The following is a 13,700-nucleotide window of genomic DNA, read 5'->3' as shown; positions in this document are numbered from 1 at the left end:
AAAATCTGGTCTCAGATTTGTATGCAGAACGATATAATGTATTTTAGCACTATTAATAAATAGGTCAATACCATAAATGGACCAGATAAGGTATCATTACCACATCCCTGAAATTAAGTATGGGTGCTGCTCCTTTCATAACATGTATTAGTAAACTTGTTAGTTTGTCAATGTGTTTATGTGATGGCATGCTTGACGGCATGTTTAAATATACCAAACCATTCTAATCATTCCTTATTTGGATCCTGCTTAGTTTGCAGATGGGCACAATATAAGGACCTGGAAGAACCGAGAGGTCCACAGAGACACGGGGGTTGCAGTGCACAGTAAGTTGTCATGCTGTGACTAGATGGTAAACTCTGATGTTTTCTGAAACATGGGGGAGCTGGATTGGCTAAGTAGTGAAATCTGTTAAGTTTTTACTATTTGCATTTACGTATGATATATTGGCTGACCTCTTCTTCCTATCATTTTAGACTATTTGACGCTTGTGGAAATTTCATCTGGTCCTAGGAAGAACAAGTAAGTTAATCTGCTTTTTAAAAGACTATCAATTCATTAACTTAAATTATCTTTTTAAATAATAGCAAGCAAGCCAATCGGCTACCAAAGAAAATATATGCCTATAACAAAAGTTCAGAACACCCTTTCAAGTTCAGTCAAAACAGTCTCTTTCAATCAAATGGGGTTGCACAGGTATACATATTTTTCACAGATTTGGTCGCTAAATACAAAACACTGGGATGTCCACAGTCCTTGGCTGGACGGTTATCACCTATTCTGGCTTTGTAGCTACTTTTCTTCAAATGCAAAGGTTATATCTCCTTTGACCAAGCTTCGTTGAGGTTCTATGAAGACATCACTTCAAATATAAAAAAAATACTGTAAGAGAAGAGACAATGAACTCAGCCTAAAAACTTCTTTCAGATCTGCTTGTCTTTTTTCCTTTTTTGAACTTGTAAAAGATTATTTAAAAGAAATAATCTCACCCAGACAAATATCACTAATTTTCATTCACATTACTGCACTCCATACATAATGATGAAAGACAAAGACAACATTTTAAATCCACACACACTTTTATTTATTTACAACCCTGCCCCACGCCTGTAGGGTGCATTTTGAACCAAATGTCTACATTGTTTAAGCAAGTTACCCACTGATTAATATGATTACCTGTTTCCCACAATAGATACAATGTAAATATTTACTGTTTCTCTTGACTGCCTCATACACAAAAACACTACAAAAACAAACATCCACTTGGCGTTCCGTATACTTTTTTCAGATATGCTACATTTCAAGGATGAATTATGTTTCTTACAGTCCGTGGTTGTAATCTTTTTTATTGCAAAATGACATGTTCATTCTTCTTCTTCCAACAGTAAACCTCAACCATGGGCGACAGTGACATGGCCACTTATGGCCCGGCTGCCATTTACCTCCGTAAGCCTGAGAGGGAGAGACTTGAGGCCCAAACCAAGCCCTTTGATGCAAAGTCAGCTTGTTATGTACCTGACAAGGAGGAGTTGTACCTGAAGGGTAAAATCAAGAAGAGAGATGGTGCCAATGTCACCGTTGAACTGCTTGAATCCAAGGAGGTATGTAGCAAGGCTCTTAGAAAATGATTGAGTATTTCCATTCAACAGAAAGTTTCTTTATCTCTTTATATTGTCCATTGCTTTAAGGAAAGAGTCGTTAAGGAGGAGGATGTTCACCCCATGAATCCTCCCAAGTATGACAAAATTGAGGACATGGCCATGATGACCCACCTCAATGAAGCCTCTGTCCTGTATAACCTCAAAGAGCGTTACGCAGCATGGATGATCTACGTAAGCGTTATGCTTTCTAACAGATGAAAATCTATGTTAAAAATAAAACAGCTGTAAAGCCAATCCCCTTTATTTCCTCATTCTAGACCTACTCTGGACTTTTCTGTGCCACTGTGAACCCTTACAAGTGGCTCCCTGTGTATGACCAAGCAGTGGTGGAGGCCTACAGAGGCAAGAAGCGTATGGAGGCCCCACCCCACATTTTCTCTGTCTCTGACAATGCTTATCAGTTCATGCTCCAAGGTAAGCATTCACTTTAAAAGCCACTAAATAATAAAATAAAATTACATATTTACATGAACTAATTAAAAAAAGTGATTTATCTCAAATTGCATTTGTCCCACAGACAAGGAGAACCAATCTGTTCTGATTACGTAAGTGTCAATGCATGACTTAAAACTTTGCATTATCTTCTATGTTACCTTGTGGCACAGACAATTCTTATCTGAAAAATGTGAATATCTTATGTTTAATCTAGCGGAGAATCTGGTGCTGGCAAGACTGTGAACACCAAACGTGTCATCCAGTACTTTGCAACAATTGCAGTCAGTGGTGGAAAAAAGGAGGCAGTGCCTGGAAAGATGCAGGTCAATCCCATTACTTATTATCATAAAGTGACACAAACATTCTCTTCATAAGAACATATTCCTTGAATGTTTTTTCCACCTGCAGGGCTCTCTTGAAGACCAGATTATTGCTGCCAACCCACTGTTGGAGGCTTATGGTAATGCCAAGACTGTGAGGAATGACAACTCTTCCCGTTTTGTAAGTTAACTTCTTATTTAAACTCTGGCCTCAGTTCTGTGGTTATTAATAAGATAAAATTACTTAGGATATAATTTTGTCTTAAACAGGGAAAATTCATCAGAATTCATTTTGCCGCAACTGGAAAACTGGCTAAAGCTGATATTGAGACTTGTAAGTATAATTATCATGTGTATATAAAAATGTCACATTATTGCTGACATCATTTTTTCAAGTAAAAATATATTCTTCCCCAACTAAATAGACCTTCTGGAAAAGTCTAGAGTGACATTCCAGCTTCCTGATGAGAGAGGCTACCACATCTTCTTCCAGATGATGACCAACCACAAGCCTGAGCTGATTGGTAGGGTTATTATTTTCAACCAACAATCAAAAAACATTACATGTAATTATTCATTTGCAACAACAAAATATTGTTTTCCCTCTCTACAGAAATGTGCCTCATCACAAGCAACCCCTATGACTTTCCCATGTGCAGTCAGGGTCAGATCACTGTGGCCAGCATTAATGACAAAGAAGAGTTGGACGCCACAGATGTGAGATATCCATGAGTTTTTCTTCTGGACAATGAATACAATGAGAATGACATTCTTAAAAACACTAATGATTCAAAATAATAATGTGCCTAAAATTCATTTATACATGTAATTGCAGGATGCCATTGACATCCTGGGTTTCACTGCAGAGGAGAAAGTCACCATTTGGAAACTGACTGGTGCTGTGCTCCATCATGGCAATATGAAATTCAAGAATAAGCAGCGTGAGGAGCAGGCTGAGCCTGACGGCACTGAGGGTAGGTTTAAAAACTCTACTGACCTTGGTCAGGTCTAGTAATAACTACAAGGTAGTCTTATTTATTGAAGTCTTTTCATTAAAAGATAGATCATAACTTCAAGTTATACTTTTCCTCTGATTATTACAGTGCATGAAATGCCCTGTATTGTTATTCCTAGGCTTCTTCTTCTTCTTCTTCTTATTCTTGTTACCTTTTTCTGCGATTAATTCAGCCCGAACCGCTTAACGTAGAAACTCCATTCAAACTTTGTTGCGTAGGTCTTGTAAAGGACACTTATGCTATGTATTTTTCACTTTTCTAAACTTTATACTTTTTAAGATATTAAATAAAAACGAATCGAAATTTTCCCATTGACTTACATTGGGCCATTATGACATCATAATAGGGTCTTTAAACTGGCTTGCACCTGTGCTTCACTGACAGCTGCGCCAAATCAAAGGAACATCTTCTCTGTCCCTCTCAATTTAACTGTAACTAGGAACATTAAGACACCTTCCATTCTCTACTTTTTTTCTCTCCATCTCTCCATCTTTCTCTCTATCCCTCTCAGTCTACTTTCTCTCACACTCAATCTCTCTTCTTCACTCCATTTTTATCTCCTTTTTTCAATATTTTCACGCTCTTTTTCTCTTTCACACTTCTTTCCTTCTTCCACTCATCTTTCCTTCTTCCACTCTTCTTTCCTTCTTTCACTTTTCTTTCCTTTCTTCACTCTCCTTTCTTCTTTCCTTCTTTCACTCTTCTTTCCTTTCTTCACTCTTCTTTCTTTTCTTCTTCCACTCTTCTTTCCTTTCTTCACTCTTCTTTCTTTTCTTCTTTCCTTCTTTCATTCTTCTTTCCTTCTTCCACTCTTCTTTCCTTTCTTCTTTCCTTCTTTCACTCTTCTTTCTTTTCTTCTTCCTTTCCTAACTTTTGCATTTCATGCACTGGTATTTCCTTCAGGAAATGCATTTTCTAGTTGTTATTATTATATTTAATGCATTACATACAACAGAAGCCTGTAAATATATCTTTGTCATTCATTAGATAATTTTGAGTAGCCTCTCAATTTAGGATAAGCATTACTTTCTTTGGTAAAATATTGGTATGAATAACTCACTTAAAACTCTTTGTTGTTTAAAGATGCTGACAAAGTTGCTTACCTCCTGGGCCTGAACTCTGCTGATATGCTGAAGGCTCTGTGTAACCCAAGGGTGAAAGTCGGAACTGAGTTTGTCACCAAGAGTCAGACTTGTCCACAGGTATCTCACATACTACAAGGTTGACTAAAGACCACAAGGATTTTGACATTGTTTGACAAGAATTTTACTGCTGGTATTTTCTTTCTCAGGGTTCACACCCGTTATCATTTACCACATTTCAAAACTTTTCAAGGACCTTTAATGAAATCTCCATTAATCTTCACCAGCTAATAAATAAACTGATTTACTTTAGATTGGGCCTAAACTCTGAAAGAAAAAGAAAAGTAAATAACAACCTTTTCCATTACCTTTATATTAGAGAGGCTATGTCAATTCAAGTAGAGACTGCATCAGGCACAACAAAACCATTGTCCATGGAAGAGTACAATAACATATTTCATTTCATTAGACCTACATTCAACAAAATAATTATTCATTGACTTTTCCAGAACTTTCAGTGACTTGACTGAATTCCATGACTTTCCTAGCCCTGGAAAATGGGATTTTGAAACTCCATGACTTTTCCAGGATTTCCCTGACAGTGAAAACCCTGTCTTTTCTCATCATAGTAAGTAAGTATTAATACTTACATTTTGTTTTAGGTCAACAACTCAGTGTCAGCCTTGTGCAAGTCTATCTATGAGAGGATGTTCTTGTGGATGGTCATTCGTATCAACCAGATGCTGGACACCAAGCAGTCAAGAGAGTTTTACATTGGTGTGCTGGACATAGCTGGATTTGAAATTTTCGATGTGAGGACAAAATTATAAGCTTGTTAACTAACATTATTTATAGTGACTTAAGAGGGCCACTCTGATATAATGTTTATGTATTCAACACAGTACAACAGCATGGAGCAGCTGTGTATCAACTTCACCAATGAAAAACTGCAACAGTTCTTTAACCACACCATGTTTGTCCTGGAGCAAGAGGAGTACAAGAAAGAGGGCATTGTTTGGGCGTTTATTGACTTTGGCATGGACTTGGCTGCCTGCATTGAGCTGATTGAAAGGGTCAGTTTTAATCAATCCAACTAGCACAGTTAGATTTGTATAGTAACATGATGTCCACTTTATATAACTAAGCAATCTTATTTTTCAACAGCCCATGGGTATCTTTGCCATCCTTGAAGAGGAGTGCATTGTCCCCAAGGCCTCTGACACCACTTTCAAGGACAAGCTGTATGCCCAGCATCTTGGCAAGAACCAAGCCTTTGAGAAGCCCAAGCCTGCCAAAGGCAAAGCTGAAGCTCACTTCTCCCTGGTGCACTATGCTGGCACTGTGGACTACAATGTTACTGGATGGTTGGACAAGAACAAGGATCCACTGAACGATTCTGTTGTGCAGCTGTACCAGAAGTCATCAGTCAAACTTTTGCCTGTCCTGTACCCACCTGTTGTTGAGGGTAATAACCTGTTCAAGTCAAAAGGCTAATACACAAATAGTAATTATATTAGATTCTATGTATATACCGTAACTCAATTTTCCGATTCATTATTTATATGTCAACAGAGACTGGTGGTGCTAAGAAGGGTGGTAAGAAGAAGGGTGGCTCCATGCAGACTGTGTCCTCACAGTTCAGGGTATGTGTTTTTAATATCAAGAAGAACATGATCAATCAATCAATAATTGTCCCAGCACAATGAACTGTATGATTCAAATTGTATCCATTTTTGCCTCAACAGGAGAACTTGGGTAAACTGATGACCAACCTGAGGGCCACCCATCCTCACTTTGTGCGTTGTCTGATTCCAAATGAAATTAAGAAACCAGGTAAAGGGCTTTTTGTAAATTAAGACGTGTCCATTATTCAACACCTTGTATTTCCTTGAAAAATGTATATCTGTATTTTCACAGGTTATATGCAGAACTTCCTGGTCATCCACCAGCTCAGGTGTAATGGTGTACTGGAGGGTATCAGAATTTGTAGAAAGGGTTTCCCAAGCAGAATCATGTATGCTGACTTCAAGCAGAGGTGAACATACAACAATATACAACAATAACCTATATAATACACACTTCATATATGTTTTAAAAGGGGAAAATTATGTTTTTTTAAATTATTTTTGACAACAGATACAAAGTACTGAATGCCGGTGTTATTCCTGAGGGGCAGTTCATTGATAACAAGAAGGCTGCTGAGAAGCTTTTGGGATCCATCGATATCGAACATGATGATTACAAGTTTGGACACACTAAGGTGGAGAATGTTTATATCTTACATTTTTTAATCGTGGATGAATATTGAATTACATACAATATGTCCATATCTGCTGACAATCACTCATATCATACTTTTTTGTTGTTCTTAATCTTTTAGGTGTTCTTCAAGGCTGGTCTGCTGGGTACCCTTGAGGAGTTGCGAGATGAGAAACTGGCTTCCCTTGTCGGAGGAACTCAGGCTCTCTGCCGTGGTTATCTTATGAGGAGAGAGTTTGTGAAGATGACAGCACAGAGGTAATGTGGGATGTATTTGGTAGAATAACACTCAATCCAAAATGATTTGACCTGAAATAGGGCATGAACAGATGAAAAGACAGATTCCGCACACAGAGGTTGTTGTTAAAATGTAGTTTAGTGTAGTGAACAACAAAAACTGAGAGAGTGTAAGGACCTTACACTAACCAAAACAAACAAGGAGAGAAATGTTTCGGGCTTAGATAATGTATCTTTTCACCTGATCTATTGTTTTAGATTTTACACACCGGGCGAAACATCCACATATACACAGACCTGTGCAAGACATAGACGGTGTGCAAGACATATACCCCTCAAACTGACATTCAGTACAGCATTACAGGTTTTGGGAATGTAAAAAAATAGGTTGTGTTGAATTAGATGCCTGTCTCTTAGAAATTGTATTTAATTGTAGAGCTACAAAGCATTATTATACATCATGTCTTTCAACACAAATGTACATCAAAGATTGGATTAGTGACTGCCAGTATTGACAGGTAATCTAAAATGAATGAATTTATTATGGAAATTATATGTTTATGTTTATAAGAGAGAATCCTTCAATGATATCCATATGCTTTTACATTTACTATGCAACACTTTTCCAGAGATGCAATCTACACCATCCAGTACAATGTCCGCTCATTCATGAATGTCAAGCACTGGCCATGGATGAAGGTTTACTACAAGATCAAGCCTCTTCTAAAGAGCGCTGAGACAGAGAAGGAGCTGGCCAATATGAAGGAGGACTTTGTCAAATGCAAAGAAAATCTGGTAAAGGCTGAAGCCAGGAAAAAGGAACTTGAGGAAAAGATGGTCTCTCTGGTCCAAGAAAGGAATGACCTGCATATGCAAGTGTCATCTGTAAGTGTATCAATGTTAAAGATAATATGGGTAATCATCTCATCATTGTACTTTTGAAATCACTAACCTGTCTGAGAATTATATTTTCAATACAAATCAGATTTCATCCATTCATCTTGTATTTACTGTAGGGATCTGACACGCTCTCAGATGCTGAGGAGAGGTGTGAGGGTCTGATCAAGAGTAAGATCCAGCTTGAGGCCAAACTCAAGGAGACAACCGAGAGACTGGAGGATGAAGAGGAAATGAATGCTGAGCTAACTGCCAAGAAGAGGAAACTAGAGGATGAGTGCTCTGAGCTCAAGAAGGACATTGATGATTTAGAACTGACCTTGGCCAAAGTGGAGAAGGAGAAACATGCCACTGAGAACAAGGTTTAGATTCTTCTTTTTTTTTTTCATTAATTCGAAAAAGTCTTTATGATGTTTACCGGATATTGATATGAAACATTCTATGTGTAGGTCAAGAACCTGACAGAGGAGATGGCCTCTCAGGATGAGTCCATTGGTAAGTTGACAAAGGAGAAGAAAGCCCTCCAAGAGGCCCATCAGCAGACTCTTGATGATCTCCAGGCAGAGGAAGACAAAGTCAACACTCTGACCAAATCCAAGACTAAGCTTGAACAGCAAGTGGATGACGTGAGTAAAGGGCCTGTCAGTGTAAAAAAAAGCACATATATCATTGTGTTACTTAATGACTTCATGCTTTGTATCTGCAGCTCGAGGGTTCCCTGGAGCAAGAAAAGAAGCTCCGCATGGACCTTGAGAGAGCTAAGAGAAAGCTTGAGGGTGACCTGAAACTGTCCCAGGAGAATGTCATGGATCTTGAGAATGACAAGCAGCAGTCTGATGAGAAGCTGAAGAAGTAATGTAGAATTATATTACCAACTAATGATTCATGCAAACATGTACTCCTTTTTTAGTCCTTTTTTCAATAAGGCAGCCATTAACAGTTATTCAAATTTACAATGAAACAGGAAGGACTTTGAAACAAGCCAGTTCCTTAGCAAGTTGGAGGATGAACAATCATTGGGTGCTCAGCTCCAGAAGAAGATCAAGGAGCTTCAGGTTTGTTTCACATCTTCAGTACTGAATAGTGTTTATCATCTGCCTGTTCTTTCTTAGTATCACTTACAGTATTTCTTTTCAACAACTAATAGGCCCGCATTGAAGAACTTGAAGAAGAGATTGAGGCTGAGCGTGCAGCTCGTGCCAAGGTTGAGAAGCAGAGAGCTGATCTCTCCAGGGAACTTGAGGAGATCAGTGAGAGGCTTGAGGAGGCTGGTGGTGCCACTGCTGCTCAAATTGAGATGAACAAGAAGCGTGAGGCTGAGTTCCAGAAGCTGCGTCGTGACCTTGAAGAGTCTACTCTGCAGCATGAAGCCACTGCTGCAGCTCTCCGTAAGAAGCAGGCTGATAGCGTGGCCGAGCTGGGAGAGCAGATCGACAACCTACAGCGTGTCAAGCAGAAGCTTGAGAAGGAGAAGAGTGAATACAAGATGGAGATTGATGATCTCTCCAGCAACATGGAGGGAGTTTCTAAAACTAAGGTTTGTGACATGTATAACTTTGTGTTCTAGGTAACTCTAACTACAAACAATATCATACTGTAAACAATGATACCAAACTTACATATTCTTGTACGTTTTGTATAAAATGTTGTCAAGTACAATGGTAATAATTGCCATAAACATTTCATACTTTTGTGTTGCTTATTCATTTTACTTTCACAAACAGGGAAATCTTGAAAAGATGTGCCGTACCCTTGAGGACCAACTCAGTGAAATCAAGGCCAAGAGCGATGAGGGTGCGCGCCAGATCAACGACCTCAGTGCTCAGAGAGCAAGACTTCAGTCTGAAACTGGCGAACTTGGCCGCCAGGTTGAGGAAAAAGATGCTCTTGTGTCTCAGCTGAGTAGAAGCAAACAGGCTTTCACTCAGCAAATTGAGGAGCTAAAGAGGCTAAATGAGGAGGAAGTCAAGGTCCTGATACCCGTGAACGACATGAAGAAATTGGAGTACATAACCCACATTCTGTGAAGCCCTAAATGAACACCATTTATTATTCACAAACAGGCCAAGAATGCCCTGGCCCACGCTGTTCAGTCTGCACGTCACGACAGCGACCTTCTGAGGGAGCAGTTTGAGGAGGAGCAGGAGGCAAAGGCTGAGCTGCAGCGTGGCATGTCCAAGGCCAACAGCGAGGTTGCTCAGTGGAGGACAAAGTACGAAACTGATGCCATCCAGCGCACTGAAGAGCTTGAGGAGTCCAAGTATGTACCAAACAGGCAAATAAACACATAGATAGTGGATGTGGGTTGTTATGTTGTCTAATAAAACCTGTCCACGTCCTCTAACTTAAATCGATTGCATTATCAGGAAAAAGCTTGCCCAGCGTCTACAGGAGGCTGAGGAACAAATTGAGGCTATAAACTCCAAGTGTGCTTCTCTCGATAAAACCAAGCAGAGACTCCAGGGTGAGGTTGAGGACCTCATGGTTGATGTGGAGAGAGCCAATGGTCTGGCTGCCAACCTTGACAAGAAGCAGAGAAACTTTGACAAGGTCATACCTCTATATGAAATTATCGTATTGTAGGACAAACTAAATCTCTCAATATTTAATATGGACATATGGAGTATTGGTAGCAATGTCTTGTATGTGAAATTGACCCAAGACACAACCTGCTTTTCAAAGGTCTTGGCAGAATGGAAGCAGAAGTATGAGGAGGGTCAGGCAGAGTTGGAGGGTGCCCAGAAAGAGGCTCGCTCTCTCAGCACTGAGCTGTTTAAGATGAAAAACTCCTATGAGGAGGCTCTTGACCAACTGGAGACTCTTAAGAGGGAGAACAAGAATCTCCAACGTGAGTCAAGATGGCCTTAAAATACTTTCAAATCAAAGCTTGTTAAGAGAGGTTTCATCCTGGAATGAAAATCAATAGTACATTGGTAAATTAACTGTGTTAAGCGTATTTTTGCAGAGGAGATCTCTGATCAGACTGAGCAGCTTGGTGAGACTGGAAAGAGCATTCATGAGCTGGAGAAGGCCAAGAACACTGTTGAGACCGAGAAGGCCGAGATCCAGACTGCCCTGGAAGAAGCTGAGGTACAAATACAAAATTCAACAGGGTGGAGTGGAGATCTTGTGGAGTAGGGCATCTTAATAAATTAAGCAATTGGTCTTATCTTAAAATTCTATATTTTACACTCTATTTAAACATAGGGAACTCTTGAGCATGAGGAGTCCAAGATTCTCCGTGTCCAGCTTGAGCTTAACCAGGTCAAGGCTGAGGTTGACAGGAAGCTTGCAGAGAAAGATGAGGAGATGGAGCAGATCAAGAGGAATAGCCAGAGGGTGACTGACTCCATGCAGAGCACCCTGGACTCTGAGGTCAGGAGCAGGAATGATGCCCTGAGAATCAAGAAAAAGATGGAGGGAGACCTCAATGAGATGGAAGTTCAGTTGAGCCACGCTAACCGACAGGCTGCTGAGTCCCAGAAACATCTAAGGACTGTCCAGGGTCAGCTCAAGGTCAGCAGTACAAATATTCAGTGTTTAGTTTTTTACAGTGATTACACCAATGCAGTATAGCAAACACCATACATTTCTCTGTCAACCAGGATGCTCAACTGCACCTTGATGATGCTGTCAGAGGACAGGAAGACATGAAGGAGCAGGCTGCCATGGTGGAGCGCAGGAACACCCTGATGGTGGCTGAGCTTGAGGAGCTGAGAGCTGCCCTGGAGCAGACAGAGAGAGGCCGCAAGGTGGCTGAGCAGGAGCTGGTTGACGCCAGTGAGCGTGTTGGCCTCCTGCATTCCCAGGTAGAGAATACAAATGGTTGTTTTAACTTACATGAAAGAAACAATTCCAGCATTCCAGCAAAAATATAACTGAGGTTGTTTCTTTCTCCACACTAGAACACAAGTCTGCTGAGCTCAAAGAAGAAGCTTGAGGCTGACTTTGTTCAGGTCCAAGGTGAAGTTGATGACATTGTCCAGGAGGCAAGAAATGCAGAGGACAAGGCCAAGAAAGCCATCACTGATGTAAGGTTTCTTTTTCTTAAACTGAGCCTTATATTTAAAAGTAGTTTTACTTCTATTATTTAAAAAAAACACTATTCCGTAATCTAGGCTGCCATGATGGCAGAGGAGCTGAAGAAGGAGCAGGACACCAGTGGTCATCTGGAGAGGATGAAGAAGAACCTGGAAGTCACTGTCAAGGATCTGCAGCACCGCCTGGATGAGGCTGAGAATCTGGCCATGAAGGGTGGCAAGAAACAACTCCAGAAACTGGAGTCCAGGGTAGGTAACAAAATATGACTGAATGAATATGTCTTACTCATCATAACAAAACAGGGGTCAGTATCTGAAATGGAAATATTTTACATGTTAAGGTTCGTGAACTGGAAGGTGAGGTTGAGGCTGAACAGAGACGCGGTGTTGATGCCGTCAAGGGAGTCCGCAAATACGAGAGGAGGGTGAAGGAGCTCACCTACCAGGTAAGAAATCTCTCCTCTTTCTCTGAACTGAATGCAAAAAATTGAGAGGGAAGGACCTTTCTTGACAACTTTTTCTCTTTAGACTGAGGAGGACAAGAAGAATGTCACCAGACTCCAGGATCTGGTTGACAAGCTGCAGCTGAAGGTCAAGGCCTACAAGAGGCAGGCTGAGGAAGCTGTGAGTATCTTTCTGCCTTTGCTATACAGGAAAATATCTGCTACTTTTTCTACTTCACATTGACTCTTGTTTTGTTTTTCTGTATTAATTGCACTCAATTTAATATACAACAGGAGGAACAGGCCAATACTCACCTGTCCAAGTGCAGGAAGGTTCAGCATGAGCTGGAGGAGGCTGAGGAGCGTGCCGACATTGCTGAGTCCCAAGTCAACAAGATCAGGGCCAAAACCCGCGATGTCGGAAAGGTAAGATAATGTTTCCTGAACAAATATTACTATTCCACAAATAAACTTTAAAAAAGTAAGTGTCATTGATTTTTAATTTTCATTAAGTAAATTAATTTTCTTTTGTCTTTTTTAAAGGGCAAAGAGGCTGCAGAGTAAACTCTCTGAATCCATGTCACTTTCAACTGGATTCAAAATCCTGGTTAATGCGACTATTCTGTAACAAAGCATACTACCTAATAAATATTTATTTATCTGAATATTGTTGTTTGACTTTTATTAATGACTCATTCATTTGATTGTTCGCAAACTTTAGCCAGAAGGCTGATGACTTTATAACTGTACCGTAGATTTTTATAGGAAGCTGCCTCTATCTTACCTGTTACATTGCACAATCACAAGTCATCTCACCGTCCTTGATACTTATATGAGACTACTTTAGTGGTTGAATTACATCAGAATTATAACACTGCAGCAGACAATGCATGCAACTCTTCACTGGTAAACAGTCTCCACATTAGAGAAGGTCTGCAACCTTGTCCAACATTGAGATCATATTTTGCATTCTGAACTGGAAGGGCTTCAGCCTAAACCACATGTCAAGCACATGGATCGCATATGAAGGATTTCAGTTAATTTAATTTCAGATGTGCAGTTCTGCCATTTTACTATCTCCTAGCTTTTGTTTGGCTCTGCCTTCTTATTGGGTTCTGTCCATACCACATGGCTAACTTGGAGTTCATCAAGAGGTTCTATAACCAACAATTTGTATGGAACTATTATGCAGTTCTGTCTTCAAAAGAAAAGATGCCTGAACTTAAATCATGACGATTTATAATTGTCTTGTTCCACACGGCTAACTTGAATTTGATAATAGGCTGAAAATGTAATCAAGAAGTTCAATA

At 39.9% G+C, this 13,700-nt stretch overlaps 1 protein-coding gene across 2 annotated transcripts; it reads left to right on the top strand.

Moving 5' to 3' along the window:
- Nucleotides 1–1,397: 1,397 nt before the first annotated feature.
- LOC308372620 (myosin heavy chain, fast skeletal muscle-like) lies at nucleotides 1,398–12,954 on the top strand (the record flags this gene model as incomplete). 2 transcript variants are annotated; one of them, XM_080847835.1, is made up of 38 exons in its annotated part: nucleotides 1,398–1,601; nucleotides 1,689–1,832; nucleotides 1,919–2,075; nucleotides 2,179–2,206; nucleotides 2,311–2,419; nucleotides 2,505–2,597; nucleotides 2,687–2,750; nucleotides 2,842–2,940; nucleotides 3,030–3,133; nucleotides 3,252–3,390; nucleotides 4,516–4,634; nucleotides 5,177–5,326; nucleotides 5,417–5,587; nucleotides 5,679–5,979; nucleotides 6,087–6,157; nucleotides 6,260–6,347; nucleotides 6,432–6,549; nucleotides 6,651–6,774; nucleotides 6,895–7,031; nucleotides 7,640–7,895; nucleotides 8,027–8,269; nucleotides 8,357–8,533; nucleotides 8,614–8,759; nucleotides 8,872–8,962; nucleotides 9,055–9,444; nucleotides 9,632–9,877; nucleotides 9,971–10,167; nucleotides 10,274–10,457; nucleotides 10,590–10,755; nucleotides 10,873–10,997; nucleotides 11,115–11,423; nucleotides 11,513–11,716; nucleotides 11,813–11,938; nucleotides 12,026–12,196; nucleotides 12,289–12,393; nucleotides 12,476–12,571; nucleotides 12,685–12,816; nucleotides 12,934–12,954. In XM_080847835.1, the coding sequence occupies 38 exons, from the start codon at nucleotides 1,398–1,400 to the stop codon at nucleotides 12,952–12,954; spliced, it is 5,805 nt and encodes a 1,934-aa protein (XP_080703961.1). The 2 variants fall into 2 exon arrangements, with proteins under 2 accessions (XP_080703961.1, XP_080703962.1); XM_080847836.1 differs by having other exon boundaries at nucleotides 1,398–1,605; nucleotides 1,696–1,832.
- Between the last annotated feature and the right edge of the window lie 746 nt (nucleotides 12,955–13,700).

This window comes from Sprattus sprattus (assembly GCF_963457725.1).
Source record: "Sprattus sprattus genome assembly, chromosome: 11".
Lineage (NCBI taxonomy): Eukaryota > Metazoa > Chordata > Actinopteri > Clupeiformes > Clupeidae > Sprattus > Sprattus sprattus.
This window is presented reverse-complemented; position numbering and strand designations above follow the sequence as displayed.